Source organism: Nematolebias whitei, chromosome 21, assembly GCF_014905685.2.
Source record: "Nematolebias whitei isolate Nwh7 chromosome 21, NemWhi1, whole genome shotgun sequence".
NCBI lineage: Eukaryota > Metazoa > Chordata > Actinopteri > Cyprinodontiformes > Rivulidae > Nematolebias > Nematolebias whitei.
In genome coordinates this window covers 12,940,025-12,962,617 of record NC_056518.1, presented here as the reverse complement: position 1 = coordinate 12,962,617, position 22,593 = coordinate 12,940,025, and the positions used below count along the sequence as shown (strand labels likewise).

The window sequence follows — 22,593 nt, the reverse complement described above, 5'->3', positions numbered from 1 at the left end:
AGCTTTTAGCTAGCCTTTTGATATATTTAGCTTTTAGCTACATTTAGCTTTTAGCTAGCCTTTTCCCACTTTTAGCCAGTGTTTTGATACTTTTTCCTTTTAGTTGGTGTTTTAACTTTCCCAGCTTGGACTCATATTCTAATATCTCATATTTTTCTTTTTTTTCTTTGATTGTTGATGCTAAAACTTGATGAAAGTGGTTCTGAAACGTTAGCAGAGAATCTAGTCTTGGACTAGCTGTTTGTCTATTTTTTAATTCTTTGTCAGAATAAATCTGCACGCCAAGGTTTGCTTCCAATACCACGGGTTTGTCTTCAAGTCTAGACGTTTCTGTGTGAAACGGACAACTTCTTTAGTTTTTAACTTCCAGAGAAGAAGAAGAAAAAACTCTTTGAGCGTGTCAGAAACTTTGTTACAAAAACATAATGTTTCAACCAAAGTGATCCAGGTAACATAAAACCTGCTCTGTTCATTTGCATCAAATAAAGCTGCTGCAGAACTTCTCGTCAGGTTTCTGGTTTTATTTCATGTCTTGCATGAACTCTTCTTCTTCTCCTCCTCATCCTCCGCCCTTCAGTCAGAGACCGCGTGAGAACCAAGATGGAGAGAGACATCCTCGCAGATGTCAATCACCCGTTTGTTGTCAAACTGCACTACGGTGAGCAACCCTGCATCCAGATGTTTTCACACCTGTCTCCACATGTTTTTATCCCATTGTACCAGCTGATCTTGTCATGTTACTACACTATGTTTTTGTTTACAGTGGAATTAAAACTGAATGAAGCATGTTTATTTGTAGCATTCCAGACTGAGGGGAAGCTGTACTTGATCTTGGATTTTCTCCGAGGAGGCGACCTCTTCACACGACTCTCTAAAGAGGTGGGAACAGTTCGTTAAAATGGTTCTGATGGTTCTGGGCTTGTTCTTTGCACTAAGTCATTTTTACTTGCTCAAAGTGTTTGTCCGTCTCTGTGTGTGTTTATTTGTGTCTGTTAGCAAAAAAATCTCATAAACCACTGGACAGATGCAATGAAGCTCTCAGAACATGTTAGTTGGATGTTCATACGACGGTAGTTTTAATGTTTATGAAGCATTCACACAAATTGTGATCCATTTTTCTTCCATACGTTTTTCAGCATTGTTCCTCTTCCACAGTTTTTGTGCTATTTCAACTAATCATAAATCAAAACATTCAGCTCTTTCAGGACAATCCTGCTGTGACTTTTGGTTTTGGTGCAACTTTATTATAAATATTTAGCCTTTTCTGCCATTTTTCTTTGTAGAAAATGAATTGAGCTCATTTTACATCCTTCAGATCTTTAGATCTGTTTACTACCTTTTACTGCTCTTTTCTCTTTTTGTTCTGCTTCAGCTTCTTTCAGCTTCCTTGTGCAAATTTTTAACTTTCTTCAGCTACTTTCAGCTAATTTCAGCTGGGGGGTGGGTTCAGCTGTTTTGTGCTTCTTTCAGATTATTTCTAACTTGTTGTGCTTATAACTTTTTTCTGCTAATTTCAGATTATTTTTGCATGTTGCATTTTTTTCTATTACGGTATTTCAGCTAGCTGTTTTATGCTAATTAAAGCTTTTTCAGCTAATTCCACTTTTTTCTTTACTCATTTCAACTCTTAAACCTAATTCAGCAAAAATGTTCTCTCCATTTCTTTCTGGTGATTTAAGCTTCTTTCTACCGTTTTAGCTACTTTTCAGCTGTTTTAGCTAATTTCATATTTTTTCAGATCATTTCCACATTTTGTGCTCATTTCTGCATCTTTCAGCCTAATTGGGCAAACATGTATTCTTTCTGCTTTCTTCTGCTAATTGAAGCTTGTTCTACCTTTTCAGCTACCTTTATAGCTAATTTTAGCTGTTTTCAGATAAATTCAAGTTTTTCATGCATGTTTTCTGCTACTTTCATCCTTATTATCGACTAACTTCTTTCTGCTACCTCCAGCTTGTTATGCTTCTTTCTGTTTTTTTCTGCTAGTTTCAGCTACTTTTTAGCTGTCTTGTGCTAAATTTAGCTTTTTCAGCTAAGTCCACATTTTTAGCTAATTTCCGCTCCTTCCACTTCCTTCTGGTATTTTAAGTTTCATTTTGCCTTTTCAGCTACCTTTTTCTAAATTCAGCTTTTTTAGCTAATTTCCTAAGTTTTGTGTTAATTTCTGATTATTTAAACCTAATTCAGAAAATATGTGTTTTTTCTGCTTTCTTTTGCTATTTTAGACTTGTTTTTCCATTTCAGCTACATTTTAGCATGTTTTTAGCTGATTTCAGCCGTTTTTCAGCAAATTCTTCAGCAGTAACATTCACACTGCATTTTTTGCAGGAAATGCAATTTCTAGTTTACTTTTGGATTCAATCCATTTCAAGATATTTTGCAGATATTGAGCTAAAATTACTAAAAACTTGTCCAAAACAGCTACAACTCGGTCTTTTCTCAGCGTTGGATAATTAATTCTAGCTCAACTCTTTGACATAAATTGCAGAGTTCATTTAATTTTATGGATTTATTCATTCGTCTGTTTGTTCTTGGCTCTTGTGATGTTTGTCTCTTCCTGATCCTTTCAGGTGATGTTCACAGAGGAGGATGTGAAGTTTTATCTAGCGGAGCTGGCTTTAGGGCTGGACCACCTTCACAGCCTTGGCATCATCTACAGAGACCTCAAACCTGAAAAGTAAGAACAAAGTCACGTGTTGAAATAAAAATAAATCTTATATTCCAGGCAGAGGATATAGAAATCAAAGATCATTTCTTCTATGCTATGAAATGTTTTCATGTTTCCTTCCCAGCATTCTTCTGGATGAAGTTGGACATATCAAGCTCACAGGTGAGTCTGCCGCTGCTTCCTTTACACCCCAACCTGTTTATAAAACACACACACTTAAACGTCCCCACCCTGCTGACCTTCATCGCTCGTGGCGCCGTGACAAGTTTATCTCATATCGTCCTGTGCATGTTTCCCTCATTAATTATTATATAATGAGTCCTGCCGCCACTGAGCCAAAGGTGACCTGAGGAAGTTCAGAGCTGCAGGACGAGTCACGCTCCTGAACCTTCTGCAGGCGAAGCTCTTCTGCTGCTCTACGTGTATCATCATATTTATGAAAATAACATCGTGTGTCATTTATTGGTGTGTCGTCCAGATTTTGGCTTGTGTAAAGAAGCGATCGATCACGAAAAGAAAGCCTATTCCTTCTGCGGTACTGTGGAGTACATGGCTCCAGAGGTGGTGAACAGGCAGGGGCACACCCACAGCGCCGACTGGTGGTCATTTGGGGTACTCATGGTGAGGATCATCGTTCAGCTTCTGCACTGAAGCGTTTTATTTTAAATCTGCACATCTGTCCAGCTGTACTAATTTCCCCTCCTCTCCTAGTTTGAGATGTTAACTGGAGCACTTCCATTTCAAGGGAAGGACCGCAAAGAAACCATGAATATGATTCTAAAGTGAGTAAAATCTGTTTTCTGCACTGAAGCGTTGGACCCCTTACAGCTAGTAGGACGACATGAAATGTACGCTGTCGGTCCCTGCAGGGCACGCTTAGGAATGCCTCAGTTCCTGAGTGCGGAGGCCCAGTCTCTGCTCAGGGCCTTGTTCAAGAGGAACCCTGCCAACCGGCTGGGTGAGTATCAGACAGCACGCTGACGCTGCTGCACAGGAGGAGAGTGATGCTAAATGTTTTGCTTGTAGGATCAGGTTCAGATGGTGCAGAGGAGATAAAGCGGCACGGTTTCTTCTCCACTATAGACTGGAATGTGAGCATGATTGTGACTCTATTTCCTTTTACGCAAAATGTCGTTTTTAGGTAGTGAGTAAAAGCTTTTTGTATTTATTTACAGAAACTCTTCCGAAAAGAAATGAAACCTCCGTTCAGGCCGGCTGTAGCACGACCAGATGACACGTTTTACTTTGACTCAGAGTTCACATCCCGCACCCCGAAAGGTGAGAGGTCAAAGCAAAGAAGCGATGTAGTGGCTGTTGTTCAACCTCTGTGCCTAAAAGCAAAGCGGACTTTAAATGTTTACCCTGACAGCTTTTTAAAAAATATTTCTTTGTTTTTGTGTTTGTTTTTCCAGACTCCCCTGGCGTGCCCCCCAGTGCTGGAGCTCATCAGCTGTTTCGAGGCTTCAGCTTTGTTGCTTCAACTCTGCTGGAGGAGGAAGACTCGGTGGAGACTGTAAAGCCCCCACCTCACCCGGTGGTCCAGGTCAGCTGGTGTTCACATGTGGGAAATGTATTTATTGACTCAAAGTGAGCTGGAGAGCACGATCATATCCAAGCACAGTTAGTCAAACATATTTATAATTTCCAACTAGGAATATCTTGTAACTAGGGGTGCACCGATTGCAGTTTTCTGGCCAATCACCGATTTTTAAAAAGTCTAACCTGCCGATACCAGTTTTGTTTTATAAGCGACACTGTCAGGTGTTTTAAAGTCACAATGCACCTTCAATTTTCCAATATTTTATTGAAAAACATACCCTTGAACAATATCCTGGAAACAATACAAACTTGTTTTAACTGGACATGAGGTAGTGCTCTTAAATGAAGTTCAGACAATTGTTGTTAAAACAAACAAAAAAAATCTGTAAAATCGGTTTCTCATGCATCGGCCGATTTCCGATCTCCCAAAATTAAGGAATTTGGTGCACCCCTACTTGTAAACTTTATATTTGGTAATGGATTAATAATATTTTAGTTATTTTTGCAAGTTACGCATTAAAAGCGAGGCAGGTCAATACAACCCAATTCTGAAAAAGATGGGTTGTTGTGCAAAACATAAATAAAAACAGAATGCAACGATTTATAAACTCCTAAATCCACATTTTATTTACAGTGGAACGCAATAAACATCATTTTTTTCAACTAAGAAATTTACCTTTTTTATTTTTTAAATAAGGCCATTTTGAATGTTATTATTTTTTCTGTTTCTTATGTCTTATTCAAGGTAATGTGGTGAGTGAGGTGGTGGGGCGGCACCCTAGCACCCTCTATTGGCCAGCCGCCACTGATTCTGAAACTCTCCCACCATTTTTCATGCAGTTTCTCACAGACTGGTGAACCTCTGCCCATCTTTACTTCTGAAAGATTCTCTAAAATGATCTTTTTATACCCAAGTCCTCTTAATCTGTTACTAATTAACCTAATTATCTGGTAGTTGCAAAATGCTTCTCGTTCCTTAGTCATACCAAACATCTTCAGCCTGTTGTTGCTCTTGTCCCAATTATTTTTGAGCAATATTGCTGCCACTTTTTCTTGTTTTTAATGAAGAAGTTATTTAGGTTTGTTATGAATGTCGGATTGTAAATAATATATTTGGCATGAAATTATTTGCTCCCAGATTTTCACCCAGTTTGGTAAATTTATAATAACGGGGTTTGAATCTATAACAATGCAGAGAAACCTTGAGCGAGAAAAGGGAAGACACATTTGAAATGGCTTCTAGGAGGTACAGTATAAAATCCTGAGTCGTGTCTGAAGCAGGAAGTAGCTGTGTGCTGTACATGTGGAGCAACAGTTAGACACAAAGTGTTTCTTCAGATAAATCCAGCTTCTTTTCACCCTACAGAAAACATCACCATCCTCCAGTCTCGTCAGCTCTGTCCTTTTCTTTCTTTGCAGCAGTTGCACGGGAAGAACCTTCTGTTCAGTGACGGGTACGTACTGAAGGAGGACATCGGCATGGGCTCCTTCTCTGTCTGTAAGCGATGCATCCACAAAGTCACCAACGCTGAATATGCTGTCAAGGTATGAATATACAAAGAAAACAGTCGTGGAAACAGGAAAAAAAAAAACAGGCAAAGTGCAACAAACAGTTTTTTTTGTGTGTGATTGACAGGTGATTGATAAAACCAGCACAGATCCGTCTGAGGAGATCGAGATTCTGCTCAGATATGGACAGCACCCCAACATCATAACGCTGAAGGATGTGAGTCTGATTTTTATTTATTTATTTTTGCTGTGGGCGGAGCAATAACCTTCACAGCAGCTGAGCCTGTCACATCCATTTGTGTCCCAGGTGTATGATAACGGGAAGCAGGTGTACATGGTGACGGAGCTGATGCGAGGAGGAGAGCTGCTGGATCGGATCCTCAAGCAGAAGTCCTTTTCAGAGCGAGAGGCCAGCTCTGTGCTGCACACCATCACCAAGACCGTGGAGTACCTCCACTCCCAGGGGGTGAGGACAACTGCAGCCACCACAGCTTCATCAAACAAATGTCTATGTTTTATCACAGAAACCGATGGATGGATGTTGTCTTTGTTACTGTTGTTTGACTGTTGTGTCTTTGTGTCCTTCAGGTTGTGCACAGAGATCTAAAACCCAGCAACATCCTGTACGTTGATGAATCAGGGAATCCTGAGTCCATCAGGATCTGTGACTTTGGTTTTGCCAAGCAGCTGCGTGCCAACAACGGCCTCCTGATGACTCCATGTTATACCGCTAACTTCGTAGCTCCTGAGGTGAATCACAATCAGAATAAACTTTATTGTCACTGTACTGGAATACAGAGATTGTTCGTACAGTCGTCTGAAAGATGGGCGGAGTGCACGTTGCTGCTGCTCCTGAGAGCGCAACCTCTTGTTCTTTTTAGATAGAAAAAGGTAAAAGGCCACGAGGAGAGGATAGTGGTATTATAAAAAAAAAGATCTCTTCATATCTTGTCCTGGTCAGGACATGATTAGAGACGTCAAAAAACTCTACCAGCAAACACATTTATAGACACATTACATATGCATTTGACAACAAGACGGTGAAATGTGTCCATGAAGCACTTCCAGATATTAGGGGTTGAACGACTACATATTTTTTAAAGGCGACATTAACATAATATAAGTCGAGTAAAAGTCAAATAGTTGATGACATCATAGGATCTCAAGATGCAAAAAAATATATGAATAAATAAATAAAACCATTATTTACCAAAAATAAAAATAAAAGACCAAACAAAACATTGGGAGCATATATTTTGCTTCTACCCTTTATCATACTGCAAATAAGTCACAGGAAAAACTAAACTATTTGTTTTTATTATTTAGCTGCAAAAGTGAAAGAAACGTGCGGCACGTAAAAAACGAAACTAAAAACAGTGGGGCGGTCGACCACCCCGCACCACCGCCAGCTGTGGTGCACATTAGGTTTAGTTTCAGAGATTAATATGTTTATAGGTTTTTTTATAGGTTTAGAGATTTTTGTTTGTTTGTTTGTTTGTTTGTGAAACAAGGTCAGAGGAAGCTGGTTCTGTTCGGTCGATTGGACCCGGTGTTATACCATATTCTGTGACCTGCAACAGTGCATGCAACACCGCCCCCTACAGTCACAATATACGGTGGTCACAGAAAATGGTATAACACCGGTTCACAACGAGCTCCAAACAGTCAGGAAGTTGAACCAGAAGATTTATCTTTAGTGAAACATTTCCAGACTGCTGATGCATTTCTACCTGTTTGCCAAGACTGGGTCTGCTCTGCTCCATCTGTCTGCTTGGAGGAATCCATTTTTTAGCTGCTCGTGCCCAGTGCGGCTCACGTGACACAATGACGTAACTGCGACGTAATGACGTAAATGCGAATACTCGACGTGAAATTTAAAAACTCACGAGATGTGCTAGGAATCGACGTGTTGATTACTCAAGTAGTCTGTTAAAGCCCTACCAGATAGACCATAGTCCTGATAAGATGTTGGTGTCAGCCGGTACAGCACTGATAAGCATCCACAGAAGTTCTCGAGGTTTGGGGTGGGGGCGGGGGTTGCGATAGACAAAGCTTTTCCTTAGTTTGCACATGTCCCAGGAGAAATTCGCTAAGTCGGTCTGCTTCGAGGCCAAACGGGGGAGTCAGATTCAGATAAGCCACAATTGTTGATTTTTTTCATGCAGACTGTTATTTATTGTCAGCCTTGAGTCCTGCCAGTACTTTTGATCCAAAATGACCGGATTTGTGGACATTCCACTGGTCCGTGCTTATGAGCTCCCTCCAAGGTCGTCTCCAACATGCTGGCAAGTCCCAGAAGCCGCAGGTGGCCTGTGATTCTCACAAAACTCTTCCATATTACGGTTTAGTTTGTAAATCAGCTGATTTTGAGTACTCGAAGCACGAACCAAACTTTCACACAGACTCTACAGTTTTGTCATTGTCAAAACTGCTGCTGTCGTCTTCTTCAATAGCCGATAACATAGGTATCCGCCGGTAAACAGCTCCATGTGGAGACGTTGTTGCTGTAACTTTAAAGATTGTCTTTAAATTGAATCAAATGTAACGTGTGGTGATGTCTGCTTGCAGGTGCTGAAGCGTCAGGGTTACGATGAAGGCTGTGACATCTGGAGTTTGGGAGTTTTACTCTACACCATGCTGGCTGGGTGAATTATACACTTTAAGTATTTCAGCTATTTTTACTGCTCTTTGTACTCATTCTGCGTTTTCTTCCTTCCACTAGTTTTACTCCGTTTGCTAATGGGCCTGAGGACACCCCGAATGAGATCCTGAACAGGATAGGAAACGGTCACTTCAGTTTAACTGGAGGAAACTGGGACACTGTGTCAGATGCTGCCAAGGTAGACCTCAGGTGACCTCAGAGTCCTTAATGATCTCCAGAAACGATCACTCATTTGATGTTTTGCTGCTTCTAGGACCTCGTGTCCAAGATGCTTCATGTGGACCCTCATCAGAGACTGACTGCTAGGCAGGTCCTCAAACACCCCTGGATTGTCCACAGAGACAAACTACCCAACAGCCAGCTCCCACACCAGGACCCCAAACTGGTCAAGGTAACAGAACTCTGGGCATTCTCTAAATATGAGGTTTAAAGATGGGTTTATACAGATTACCAGTACATGATTTAAATTATTAAAAGTTGGGTGAAAATTTTATTGCAGTTACTCACAGAGCTTCTTTGTACAACATAGTTAAATGTGTATGGAAGTAAAAGAATAAATAAACATATATTTATATGCAACTTAGGCTGTTTGATGAAAACACCTGTCCTTATGGTGCATCGCTTTTTACAGTGACCAGTATGCTGCTGTGGTGTCCTGCGTTAAACTGGAGTTAGAAAAATGTTGAACAGGAGCTAAAAATCAGATTTTTATTTATTTATACAGGTTAGTTCCCGTTGAACCTCAGGGACTCATTTACAAGAGAGACCTCTTTTATTTTATTATTTTATTTTATTTTAAAGGTCCACTATATCTCTGTATGCATCTTTACACACTGTTAAAAAGCATTAATAATAAGCATCAATGGATTTGTCAAAGGATAAAATGGTGCACTAAGTGTTCGTTTTAATGGTGAAAAAAGAAAAAGTACCTGGAATGTATTGCCAACATGTTACACGTGTGTGTATGTGCATAAATGGGTGTGCGTGGGTGTAGAGGTTGCAGCTTTTTGTTATAGAGCTGGCGGTAAATGGTGCCAGATCATACAGATTGTATGCTGTTTATTTGTCATATGCAGGTTAACACAAGCTCAGCAATGCAATGAAATGTTCAGGATGAGAAGAACCGATTCGACTCGCTAAAAAAACAAGAAATACTAAAGCATGCAATAAAAATACAAAATAAAGTACCAAAAAGTGATAAAGAAATATAATATTTACAAGGTCCAAAGAAATATAGTAAACAACATGGTGGAATATAACAGTGCAAGTAGGATGAATTACAGTAGTTTTCACCGCATAAATCCCGTTTCTTTGCATAAGTTGCATGCCCTGCGACTTATAAGCCAAAGTGACATTTATGGATTTTCCCCCATAATTATAAACCAATTTTTGGCTGAGATATGATCGCTTTCATTAATTCTGGCTGAAAATATTGAACACTACCATTTTCAGCCACTAGATGGCGCCGGTGTAGTATGGCATGCTGTTGTGTCATGTAATACGTAAACGTGGCTATTAATGACACAATCGGCCTGCCATAACCTGCCACTTTCATCCAGCTCCGGGATCATGCCTGGAGCAACTGTCAAATCAGCTTCATTTCGCTGCACCGCCCCGGCTAAATGCAGCTAATTTGACCATTGAAGTGCATTTATTAAGTGAAAGATCAACTGAGACACACCTTTACTATAAAGTTGAGCAAACAAATAATTGTTTTTAGGTGGTTATCTTGTTAAATTTGCACAGTGACTCATCCTGTGCACTCGCCTATTTCCGCGTATCGGCTTTTGAAATGCAGCTGATTTGACCGTCAAAGTGCATTTATTAAGGAAAAGTTAGACTAAGACACACATTTGCTATAATTCTGAGCAAAAAATTATTGTTTTTAAGTGTTAGTCTTGTTAAATTCTTGTTAAAGTCCTCCCGTGCACACCCCAGTAGCCGCCATTTGGCAGCCAATCGATTTTTGGTACAACACCGGCCCACATTTCCAGGTTGTCAGCGGTGACGCGTAATAGATGCGACTTATATGGTGAAGCGACGTATTTATGATTTTTTTCCACTTTATTAGACGTATTTGGACTGATGTGACTTATAGGGCGGTGCGGCGTTTATGGCAGAATTTACGGTACTGTGAATACCGTATGTTTCAGACTATAAGGCGCACTTAAAATCCTTAAATTTTCTCAAAAATCGACAATATGCCTTCTGTATTAATTCTGTTTGTGCTTACTGACCTCAGACTGATTTTATGTGGTACACGGCGCTCAAAAATCAACTTGTTTCGCTTAATACACCTTATAATCCGGTGTGCCTTATGTATGAAAACAGACCCGTTCATTGATATTGTGCTTTATAATCTGAAAAATACAGCAAGTATTTCACAGGTAATGGCTTAAATGCACATAACATAAACTGCACAGGTTGTGTGACAGGTTCTTGCACAGGCAGTAACATTGAGATTAATTCTGATGGTAAGGTAGTGACATACATGATTCAGCCACATAGTGCAGCAGCAATAAACATATTAGGGGATTAGACTGTGTTCCCACGTGGCTCACGTTTTGTTTTCAATGCCTTTATATTCATTTGATGCAACAAATGTTACATATTTTGAGGATGAAAAATAAATCTTAGCTTTTTGACAGAAATTTAGACCAACACAGGAAGAATTGTCTGCTTCAAGGTTTTAGGGAATTAAAATGTTAATACAAGGCTGCTGGGTGACTTCAAATTTCACAACCACATTTTGGATGTTTAAGTTGACGTAACTGTGGTTTTGTTGATGCGCAGGGTGCGATGGCAGCCACCTACTCCGCCCTGAAGAACTCGCAGCCCACTCCAGAGCTCCAGCCCATTGAGAGTTCCTTCCTTGCTCAGAGGCGCGTCAAGAAGCTGCCCTCCACCTCCCTGTAGAGACTTAACGATGGGCGATCAGCTCGCTGGGGTCTGATCCAGAACCGCACCTTCAGTCTCCACACCTCCCAGTCAGCTTGCTAGAGATCGTTGGGTCCAGCTTCCGAAAACCAGCTAAGGAGCGCTGACTTTGGTCCCGTCCTCCATCCTCCTCTGTGTTTGGGCTCATCATGCTCCGCTGGAAGCCAAACGACTTGGAGAAGCAAAACATCACGATGATGGACGGGAGCGAGGATGAGTTTTAAAACAAAAAGGGAAAGGTTGCAGGTTTTTCGCTGATTTCTTAGTGCCGTGTGGGTGAATGGTGTGCACGCGTGTTTGCGTGACGGAGTCTGTTTTTGATAACGATGATCATTGCTGTAACTGGTTGCTGCTGCACGCCTGTCTGCCTGTGTCGTCGGCCGTCTTCCTGTTCCGTTTTTTTTTCTGTAGCGTTGATGAGCTTTATATTCCTGGTTGCACTGCCAGCACAAAACCACCGCAAACCAACCGTCTGCTGTTCAGTGTTTTTCAAAGAGCATCGTTAAGATAAATATGAAACTTTTTATTTTATTACTATTATTATTATTTGCCATGAATGCCTGTTTGGCTTTGGTTCAACCAGAGGATGTGATAAATGTCAAACGCTGATGTTTTTGGTTAACGTCGATCGAAACTAGTATTTGCTTTTACAGAGTGTGAATGTGTGAGTTGCATGACTTGCAGATGTGTGTGTGTGTGTGTACTGTCTTGCGGGATGCTGCAGATTCATGTGCATGGTCTGGTGATGTGATGATGTCACGTGGCTTCCTCGTTTTCGCTGCTCTCCCCTCTCTCAGCTTCGTAAATCTGTTTTGAGATGTCGACTAATTTTACGACCTAGTGAAATAGGTGGCTCTCTGTGAAAGAAAACCTGCCCGAGGAACAATGTGGCATGTTGAAATCTGCTTTGTTTTCATGTTTTGTTTAGTTTCTTCCACTGGATGATGTATAATGAAAGCTGTTCTTGTGTTGGCTGCTTTTGTTGTTTATCTTTTTGTCTTGCGAAACGGGAGATTTAAAAAATAAAAGACACGCTGAGTCGATCCTAGCCAGTGGACGTGTTGCCAAGCAGGTCTCTTCTTCTGAACTGAACCGTTGTCTTAAACTAATGGAGCGCTCAAACACAGACCTGCCCTCACTGTGGAAGATCTTTCTGCATTCCTGTTGATTTCTATGTTTTTTTTCTACACGGACACTGAATTTGAAATCTTCTGAGGAAGAGTGAATGTGTCCCAGACTGAGTCTCATCTGGGGGCAGGTCCTGCTTTCTGCAGATTGGAAATTTAAAAAAAAATCTAAACGTCGTTGCAGAAGAAAAGACCTGTAAGGCTCAGCTTTTTATGAACCAGCTGTCTTACCTCAAAAAGGATCAAAGTTCAGATTTCTTTCTTTGTTTGGTGGTAAAGCTCCTTTTGACTAATGGTATTACGGTAAGATGTTATTGTATGATAAAAATGAAGATTTTTATATCTTGCAATATTAAAAATTGAGTTGCTATGACAAACTGACTGGCTTATTTGTTAGTTTTCTACATTTTTAGGGGAGGGGTTTATAAAGGTTGTGTAACACTGAAGAAATGACCAAATTCATTGTTGTGACAAGTAGCACGACTGATTTGACATGAATTCATATTCAAGTTAATTCAGAAATACTTTATTAATCCCCAAGGGAAATTAAATGTTGTTGTAACTCATCATCCTGGTTGTTAGATGCTGATAGATGTGGGCAGGAAGGATCTCTTGCAACGAAGTCAAATAATCTGGCCACAGATACTGATCCATCCACCCAGATCCAGCTTGATGTCAGATCTGGTGGGCCTCTTGGTCCTTCTGGGCAGCAGGACACGCCTCCCAGCTGTCTGCCGAGCTCCTCGTCACCACAGACAGACAACTGAAGGTGCTGGGGGGTGATCCCAGTCCTCCCATCATCACGAGCCAAGTTTCTCACCAGCTCCAGGATCTCTGTGGTCAAGTACTCGAGAACCGCCATCAGGTTGACGAGAATTCGTCCACGGCGCCTCCTTTTCAACTCATTTGGGATTTGGGGCTGTATTTGAGATATTTAAGCTTTTGAGATGTCAATCAGCTGCTCCTGGTCATTAAAAAAAACACCTTGTTGCCATGGTTACACATCATAACAAATGCCCTAAAGTAAAAAGGTTTCAGTAAATTCCTGCATCCAATACCAGAGGAAGTAATCATCTGAAAAAAAAGTGATTTATATCCAGAAAAAAAAGAGGAATTAAAGTTTTCAAAGGCAATAAATCAGAATAAATGTAACAGAGCTGCTCCAACATGCAGCCACCCCGAGCGGCACAAAAACACAAATAAATTTTTAATTTTAACAGATTTAATGAATCTAATGAAACGTTCCATTGATGTTTCCACAGATGATCACTGGAGGGAGATGAAGTGCAAGCTCTTAAATGCCCAACTTTTAAAAAAATTAGGTGCATGTTTATAGTAATTGCCAAGAAAAAAACCGAGAGCTTCTTGTGGTTTGTGAGCTTTAAGTGTTGGAGCAATCAGTAAAAACATGATATGCAATGATGTCTTTTGTCTTAAAAGTTATCCTTTCCCACCTTCTTCCTCCAAATCTGAGCAATCCCCTCATATCACCACATTTTTGACCTGCTGTTAGGTGCATGTGTGTGCACAGCAGCACTCCCATACATACCAGACTGACTTAATGCTCACACCAGGGAAACGCCTGAAACCATTTGTACACGAGCATGTCTGAGATAAATGCCTTCATTTGTACCTAGACAAGCACTTCACAGATCCCGGTGCTAACATATTAAAGACATTTACTAGTTATTTGCAATGAATCACACACACACACACACACACACTCACAGAATCGGGCTGCAGCAGCTGAAGGAGAAAACTGATATTGATTACAGAACAGCGGAAAACCATCATTTACCTCAGAAGAAGAGAAAAGGGTGAGGTTGCCATTTTAATGCTCACCCTGTCTGTTTAACTCTGCTGTCAGCGTTTTCTCAAAATTTCTTTTCAAAAAGAGCTTTTTGCTTGAATGTTTTGTTTTTTTAGTCTGATGTAAGGTATGCGTTTAGCAGCTTCTGTGCTTCTCGCACATAAAAACCTAATGTGGAAACACGGCTTCCCACTATGACACTGTTCAAGGGGAAGTTAAGTTTTATGATGACAACAATTCTTACCTCTACATGTGCAAACAAGATTCAGCTTTTACAACACACCATCCATATTTTTACTGGGATCAAGATACCCTATGATATGTAACATTTAATATACAACACACTGCACATGACAAGCTATAAAATATATTACTGTAACTGAGCCCTGTTGGATGGCCTAAAAAAGGCAGCTCTGTGAAACATTTGCTTTTTGTTCCAGATCTTCATTTACTTCATCACGGGTTGTGCTGTATGTTTAAGGCTTTATTTTTGTTCATTTTCCCTTAAAGTTCATTTTAAAACAACTTGTTTCCTTAATTTTCAAAAGGGCTTTTTTGATATGAGATTCTTTGGCAATATCATGAACAATTAACATCTCACCTGTTGCACATAGCTGAACGAGCTCAGTCTGGAGAAATAGTTTCCTTCAGAATCAGAATCAACTTTGTTGTCATTGCACAGTTAAGAACAGCGAAAATACATTCCAGTGCAGGCGTCCAACAAGGGTAGACGAACATGCACGGGGGCTGCAGCTTCGTGTGGAGCACTGCCCTTATCACTTGGATAAGAAAAGGGAAGAAAAACATGAGGAAAGAAGGTATTAAAAAAAGATCTCTCACACAGCACAAGCAACATAGAAAGACGAGACGTTTTGAAGAAGCCGACGAATGTGGTGGGATTGTCTGTGAACACAACCAGAACGTTCCATAGTCCTGATAAAGATGGCACAGTGTCTATCAGCTGGTTCAGATCTGATAAGGGTCCACAGATTTCTGGGGCGTGGGCAGAGAAGAGCTTCATGATTTACATACCCACCAAGAGCAATTTGAGATAAGTTGGACTATCCAAGTCCAAACGGGGGAGCCAGATTCAGATGAACAAAATTGTTTTGGTACAGGCCGACTCTACTGATCTCAAAACAGCCAGATTCGTGGTCATTCCGTGCTTCCAGACGTCTCCAAGGTCGGTCGGTTCCTTCATCCAAAGCTTCTGAGTGTGAGCGCTCGAAGCACGGTGCAATCCTTCATATAAGGCAGGCAGCCTCACCGTTGCTTCTGAGCAGACTGAAGAGCTAACGGTCAGTTTAAACAGAATCAAGATCAAAGTGGGTTGCTTAAAGCAATTTCAGTCTTAAAAATTTTAGTGGTTCATGCAAAGGCTTTTCAATAAACTTATACATCGCTATAAATATTGATGTACGCTGTTTTTCTGACAAAATATACTGTATATTATTCCTGCAGGACGTGCATCAAAGTGATACAACTTGCTACATGAGCTTTCCTGATGTCTTGCAGTTTATTGCTTACAATTTTAAAGGCACATCAGATCCATTAGGCAGTCTATAATTAAATTATTTTTATACATAAAAAAAAACATTGATATCACAGTTAAACTGAAAGGTGGTTTTGCTGTCATATCTGTAGCTCTTTCACTTCGTCCAGCCAGATTATGTAACGCGCCGAGTACAAACTAAGTCCTCTGCCACACACATCAGATGTCTAAACCCATCAGCTGAAAGAAAATAATTTAAATCCGAGTTCGATAGGGCAACATCCACCACACTGCTACAATCAAAACACAAACACAGATTAAGGTAATCTGGAGCAGGAGGTTCTGATTGTGAGATTGAGCCCAGGTTTGTATTTTTTTTTATTTTATCTATTACAGGATAGAGGATACATTTGTAGAAGAGGTTTGCAGATAATTATACTTTGGAAGGATTTAGCTCACGATCACAATTAATTTAGAAACACTCAACTGGATGCGACTTATCCCGCGTCAAGTTTTGCTGATGAGTGGAAAAAAAACACGCTAGACTTCTTCAAATCAGGATGTATTATTTAACAGAACGTAAAACTGTGCAGAACACTCGCATGAAACATCTTTCTGGCTGTACTTAACTCTGTTTTATCCAGAAGATACAACCTCCTTCATTTTGCTTTTCTGACTTATTCATACTCTGCGTGACTTTCTGTTTTCTTTGGAGATCGGCAAAGCTAAAAGCAGAACGAAAGCAGCCATTGCTTCAGCTAATGCAGCACCAATCCAGAGTTAAAAGCATGTGAGCACTCAGACACGCATGCACGTAGACATTGCACACGTGCAAACTCACCTCTGACCCGTTAAAAGCTTCATCTGTTTCACTTCAGTCTAAAGGAGGACGTTTATTTAGAACCTTGTGGCTTTTGTTGCCAGCCTTGTGTCTCCGAGAGATCTTTGTCTTCCTTTCTTCCTCTGGTCATTCGTCTCTGCAACGCACCCACACAGTTGGTCGATACGTGTCTAGACAGAGAGGTAAACCTACCCAGGGACCATCTATTAGAGCAAGAAAAAAACCTAGTGCAAGGTATTATATCATGATGATGTAACTGGTTGGATCAGTTTGCTTTAAAAGCAAAGCCGTTTTAAACTGTTGTTATTGTTACATAAAATAAGATGCAATGGGCAAGAATGTGGATTTTGTGTTGGTTTTTATGCAGAAACATTAATAATGGAAGGCTAAGGAAGGTTAATGGGTTTTCCATTAATGGAGTCTATCTAAGGAGGAAAATGTTGCTGCTTGGGATGTTTTACTGGTTCTGTTACCAAAGAGTCCACGAGTTTCCCGTTTCTTACCCATTTGCAAAATTTGCAATTAACTGGCACCCCTAAATTATAGACAAAACTTTCATTTTACTTGTTTATATTTGTAGTCTTGCTATAAGCTATGCCTTGTTTTTAGTAGTGATACTCGCTTCCTTTGCTCATGGAGACATTGATAAACTGCATTTGGCGTAAACGACAACTGCAACTAAATGTTGGTTCAAGTCAGCCTGAAGCTTCTCCTGTCCTTGTTCCCCCTCCTTGAGCTGCTGCCACAACCTGCAGTGTCTACTGGCGGTGGATCTAACTTCCAGTTCAAATTAAGAGCAAGGACACTGCGAGGCATTTAATTTAGTTTTGAAGCTTTTGGAGCTGATGCATCGTGATAACGAATGGTTTCAGCCAGCGTTCTTGTTTTTGCCAATCCAAAAACCAAAGTATAACTGTGGACAAACTGGTGTAGCAGGACAGGGTCATGCTGAGCAGCAAGGTGATTAAGGGCGAGATAAAGTGGAGCATCACCCCTCCCTCCTTCCATTGCCAGTTGACGTGAAAGCTGTGTTGCTATGGGAAACCATCTGAGAGAGAGAGGGGACAATGGAGAGAGCAGCTGGCAGCAGAGGAGCAGGGAGATAAGACAGAAAGTGAAATACAGCTTTAAAAAAAATGGACTGAACTGCACCTTTTGACTGAGCAGAGCAGATTGAAGCATGCGGATGACGACGGAGCAGTCAGGCGGAGGACACAGCAGCTTGCCTGCATCAGCAGCACAGAGGAAGACTGCCCAATCATCAGCTGACGTGCTCATGAGCGCAGCAGCCAATGAAATGCCAGGAGGCAGCCTCCCAAGCACAACAACTCAGATGCAGAGACCGCACAATCGGAGCTCAGATGTCTTATTAATGAATGGAGCCGTTCCCAGGCTGCTTTGCTGCACATCTCTGCATCCCCCCCTGCTCGGCTCCTCTTTCATCTGACACAGCAGAATGGAGAAGGACACCAGCAGCATCATTAAGGAACGTAAGAAAGGTGGAGTGATGGCTACAAAGGGACGTCAAAGAAGCCAGGAAACCAGCGACGAGGACGCTGAGGACACGACTGAAGCCCTTAAAGGTACGGACTCACGGCCTGACCTCCATCTGCCGGATGCATCCTCTCCATCACCATCTTCCTCCGCTCTTCTTCTACCAGCCATGCAGCCTTCTGTGTCTGCCTCCGCTCTCCTGGCACTTGCATCCCCAGCAACCAGGCGTTCCATTTCCATGGGAGACTTCCGGAGGGTAACGGCAGCTCTGTTAGCTGGTTCTGACCCCCCATCCAGGTCTGCCACGGCCCCCTCCTCCAAACTGGTCACTCCCAGCTCCAGCATGGAGTTCGAGGCAGCTCGGCAGCGTCTGCTGGAGGTGGAGGAGCGGCAGCGGGTCATCAGAGAGATGGAGCGGCGGCTGGAGGAGCTCAGGGAGATGTTTGTGCGCTCGGAGCAGCAGGTGGTGGTCCACGGGGAGCTGGTGTCACGGATATCCACTGCAGCGCAGCAGGGAGAGCTGTATGTGGCAGAGAACACCCAGCGGCTGAAGACAGGCAAAAGGTTCAAGAAACATCGACCCGCCATCGTCTTCTCCTCCATGCTTGGACTTCGCACATGCCTTCCCTGGCCGGTGAAACTCAAATGAGACAGTAGCTACTTGATTGTTCTCTGACTTTAGAAATGTGCTTTACATACCTGGGAGGACAGACCTCCTGTCTTTAGCTAACTCAGTGACTCGGCTGCTCTCCAGCTTCAACCTTACTGCTCTTGTATCCCGAGGCTGGTCCTTAAAGGGTTTAGAGTGCCTAAAAACACCACAGACGCCAGTAAGGAGCTTCTCATTGTGTGTGTTTTTGAAGAGGCTAGAAAACCAATCATCCTCGCACCAGTACAACGGATGTCATTGTGTCCTCACTGTTTCCACAGATTCTTTGCTGCTTGCAGTTAGCTCATGAAAGAAACCCACATGGATGAGTCAGGTGATGTGGGAGGAGAGGCCTGAGCTGCATCATCCACTGTATTTTAGCTCGTTTAGGTTGGGTTCAAGTCTCAGACAAACCAAATCAGTCACTGACATGAGAGCAGAATAATCTGCTTTTTCAGCTCAAGATAAAAGGAGTGAGGGGCATTAGAAAACGATGAGAGGCTCGTGCATAGATAAAACTAAGAAAGCAGCATGTGCCTTGGCTTCAGTCTCTACCATGGCATCTGATTTTGGCCGCACAAACAAAGAGAAGCGAGAGACCGCAGGAAAGACGTTCAAGCTGGGACAACTCCACCTGTGGCCTCTTTTTATCCCGTCACCTAGCAACCACTCGCCTCCCCATCCTCAATCTGCTCCTACAAACACGCAGAATGTATCCAGCTGAGCGCTGCAACAGAATGTGACAGCTGTAGAGATCCGACGAGAGATTAAACATGAAAGCTATCCACGTTTGGAAAGAGCAAATTGCTTTAGTTTAACTCATGCAAGCATCATATGGAGAATTTAGGAGATGAAATTACTGCTTATTGTGTCTTTCGTGACTCCAAACAGGACTTAAGAGCCTCACTAGCGTCTTTAATTGTATTAATGTGGCAGCATATGAAAGTTGAACTGTTTAATTCAGGGTTTCTGAGTGTTTCCAGTGAACATTGATTCATTTCTCTTGTTTTGGAGATCAAATACTTATTCTGCCAACTATATTTTAATTCATCATACATACCAAGACGATGGAATGACATAATTTCACGTACACGTTTTACTTTGAACTCAATACTTAAGTATCTAGCATGCTTTTTTTTTTTTTTTTTTTTTAAAAAGCACTTCCTTGCGTTCGCTGCATTTGTGTGTATGAAGTGCAGAAGTCCTCTTTGTCAGAATCAGAATAAGCTTTATTATCATTGTACCGAGACGCAGCGAGATTATGTTCGGACAGTCGTCTGAAAGATGAGCGGAGTGCACGTAGCTGCTGCTACAAGAGAACTGGAACTTTCCAGATCTAAAATGGACAGATTTATGTGGGGGCGTGTGAAGGTAACAGCAGCGAAGCAAATGTTCAGTCTATGCTGAAACTAATCTATAGACATCACATTCATTCAACCTTTATTTATCCAGGTTAATCCCACTGAGCCTCGGGGACTCATTTACAAGAGACACCTGGAATTCTTGCACCTCACCAGTTTCTACAATGGTCATAATTCCTGATGGTGCTTTGTTCGTTCTTGTGTCATGAATGGGTCTACAACTTATTAAAGGAAAAGCACATGACTTGATTGCACAATCACAACATTGTAGGTTTCTATGAAGTTTGTTTTTATGCCATATAAAGTGCGGGCTTGCTTGCACAGACATACTGACTTTGTCTTAGATGCGATGATGTCAGATACAACGTGAGATGCTTCTAAAAACAGACGAGTTTTAAAATGTAGGCTGATCAGAATGAGGCCACTTGTTAACTTTAGGTATTTTTTTGAATTATTTTAGACTTTAAGGGCTTAAAATTGTAGTTTCTTAAAGCTGTTTAAAGAGAAGGACTCTGTCAATATAAACAACCTAACCAAAAAAAAAAAAAAGTTTCAAATAGCATCAAGAAGCTTGAAGCTTTGATGAGAGAAATGTCACAGATTTTAGGTTTTGGTTGAGCTAATGGATGCGAACTGTTTTCTTATAATCTATCTAAGTTTTCCACGTGGCCACTGCAAACATCTGTCCTGCAGAGACATCTGCAATAAGAAAGCTTCTGGAGAAGAAACGGGTCTTTGAGGCTTTAAATATGAATTTCTGCTCCTGTGTAGCTGCAGGGTGGTGTGCCATTTGGACGCGCTGGTATTAACAGAAATGCTGCGAACGGTTAAGTTGAGAACAACGTGGTCACTATCATCGACCTCATGCAGAAGCGTCTTTTGTTCGCACAGCAAAAACTAAAAACTAAACAAGAATTCTCCAAAGATCTCACGTGCAGAATGAATGTACAGCCGATTGTTAGATGTTTCTGTCGTTTTAGTTGTCTGGCCGCGCACATTGTTTGAGCCTGTGCTTGTATTTATTGCTTCTGTCTGAGGAAGGTTTGAACAAAGCAAGCTGAATCAGTGTTTCAGGAAATGGAAATGACTACAGGTTTCGTCCTCACAGCCCTTTACTGTCACAAATGCTGGCACAGGCACAAAACCACCTTTCTGAAATGTACCGTTTGAATGTGTTAATATTTTCTGCTTCTTCACTCAGCAGTTATTGAATACTTTAATTTACAGACTAAAAAAAATGCTACCTACGTTTGAATGTGAGCTCAAATCTTTGGCAGTGTTGTTTATAATGTTGTATGCTTAAAGTAAGCACAGGTTTGGTGATAATTTAATTTATTTTTTATCTAGATCAGGGGGTCTGCAACCTGCGGCTCTGGAGCCACACGTGGCTCTCTGGAACCTCTGCAGCGGCTCTTTCAGACTTTCTCCAAAACTAAAACAAAACTGAATTTTATTTAAATTATTGCCAACAATGAAAAAGCTGGTTTTAGCAGATTTCCTGTCATTTTCAAGTTTGTGAAGAATGTTACAAATACAAGGCGTAAAACGTGTGTACTACATCATATTAGTAGTTAGAGACACTTTAAGTCAACTTCCTGTCTCACATCGTGATCTTTCTCTCAAAACCACCAGAATGTTTTGGAATATCTTTAAGACAAGCTGCTGAGAAGGAGTATTTGACACTAAGAAAAAAAAGACAAAAAAAAAAATAAAGTCAAAGTAAACAAAGTATTCAGCTTCTTTCAGCTTCCTTGTGCAAATTTTAATATTTTTTCAGAAACCTTCAGCTGTTTTGTGCTCCTTTCAGCTTCTTTTTATTGACTACGGCATTTTATTGTGCTTCTAACTTCTTTCGGCTAATTTCAGCTTGTCGTGCTCCTTTCAGCTTAATTCTGAAAGTTTCAGCTACTATTTAGCTGTTCATGCTAATTTTAGCTTTTTCAGTTAATTCCACATTTTTAGCTCATTTCAAATCTTTCTGCTTCCTTCTGGTAGTTTAAGCTTCTTTCTGCCTTTTCAGCTACTGCTCAGCTACTTTTTGTTAATTTCAGCTTTGTTGAAGCTAATTTTCTAATTTGTGCTCATTTCTGCTAAATTAAACCTAATTCGGCAAATATGTGTTATTTTCCCTCTCTTCTGCTAATGTTGGCTTGTTCTTCCATTTCAGCTACATTTCAGCATGTTTTTAGCTGTTTTCCAGCAAGTTCTCCTGCAATAAGCACTCACTCTGCATTTTCACAAGAAATGCAATTTCTCTAGTTTAGATTTAAAAATATTAATGAATATCCAACAAACTGGCCTAATTTTATCCTGTCTTTCACTTTATTATTTAAGTAGGACGCTTAATTCTTCAACAATTAGGAGAAATCACATAAACCTGCAGAGTTCAGTGTTTTCACTTTTATTAAATTGTTTAAAATTATATATTTTTTCTTTCTTTACATGAATCTGGTCTTTTATTTTGTATTAAAATATAAAAATATCAATAAATGTTAATAATAGTT

The 22,593-nt window shown here is 40.9% G+C and overlaps 2 protein-coding genes across 2 annotated transcripts in view; both read left to right on the top strand.

Annotated features, from left to right (window-relative positions):
- Window positions 1–11,967, top strand: part of rps6ka1 (ribosomal protein S6 kinase a, polypeptide 1) — a 68,779-nt gene extending 56,812 nt beyond the window's left edge. Inside the window, exons 6-23 of the mRNA XM_037695004.1 lie at window positions 578–658; window positions 800–879; window positions 2,571–2,677; window positions 2,793–2,830; window positions 3,147–3,289; window positions 3,380–3,450; window positions 3,538–3,626; window positions 3,695–3,759; window positions 3,844–3,946; window positions 4,081–4,211; window positions 5,627–5,752; window positions 5,844–5,933; window positions 6,024–6,182; window positions 6,305–6,466; window positions 8,285–8,361; window positions 8,439–8,556; window positions 8,632–8,769; window positions 11,172–11,967. Coding sequence (XP_037550932.1) covers window positions 578–658; window positions 800–879; window positions 2,571–2,677; window positions 2,793–2,830; window positions 3,147–3,289; window positions 3,380–3,450; window positions 3,538–3,626; window positions 3,695–3,759; window positions 3,844–3,946; window positions 4,081–4,211; window positions 5,627–5,752; window positions 5,844–5,933; window positions 6,024–6,182; window positions 6,305–6,466; window positions 8,285–8,361; window positions 8,439–8,556; window positions 8,632–8,769; window positions 11,172–11,294 — 1,901 coding nt within the window. The 3' untranslated portion in view covers window positions 11,295–11,967. The remainder of the gene's footprint in view (window positions 1–577; window positions 659–799; window positions 880–2,570; window positions 2,678–2,792; window positions 2,831–3,146; window positions 3,290–3,379; window positions 3,451–3,537; window positions 3,627–3,694; window positions 3,760–3,843; window positions 3,947–4,080; window positions 4,212–5,626; window positions 5,753–5,843; window positions 5,934–6,023; window positions 6,183–6,304; window positions 6,467–8,284; window positions 8,362–8,438; window positions 8,557–8,631; window positions 8,770–11,171) is intronic.
- Window positions 11,968–18,041: 6,074 nt separating this feature from the next.
- On the top strand, window positions 18,042–18,731 carry LOC119427687. Its single transcript, XM_037695322.1, has one exon. The coding sequence runs from the start codon at window positions 18,042–18,044 to the stop codon at window positions 18,726–18,728; it is 687 nt and encodes a 228-aa protein (XP_037551250.1). The 3' UTR covers window positions 18,729–18,731.
- The last annotated feature ends 3,862 nt before the right edge of the window (window positions 18,732–22,593 follow it).

What these genes read in the sequence shown, in the direction of transcription:
- LOC119427687 (XM_037695322.1), top strand. Translation starts at nt 18,042, where the DNA reads ATGGAGAAGGACACCAGCAGCATCATTAAGGAACGTAAGAAAGGTGGA.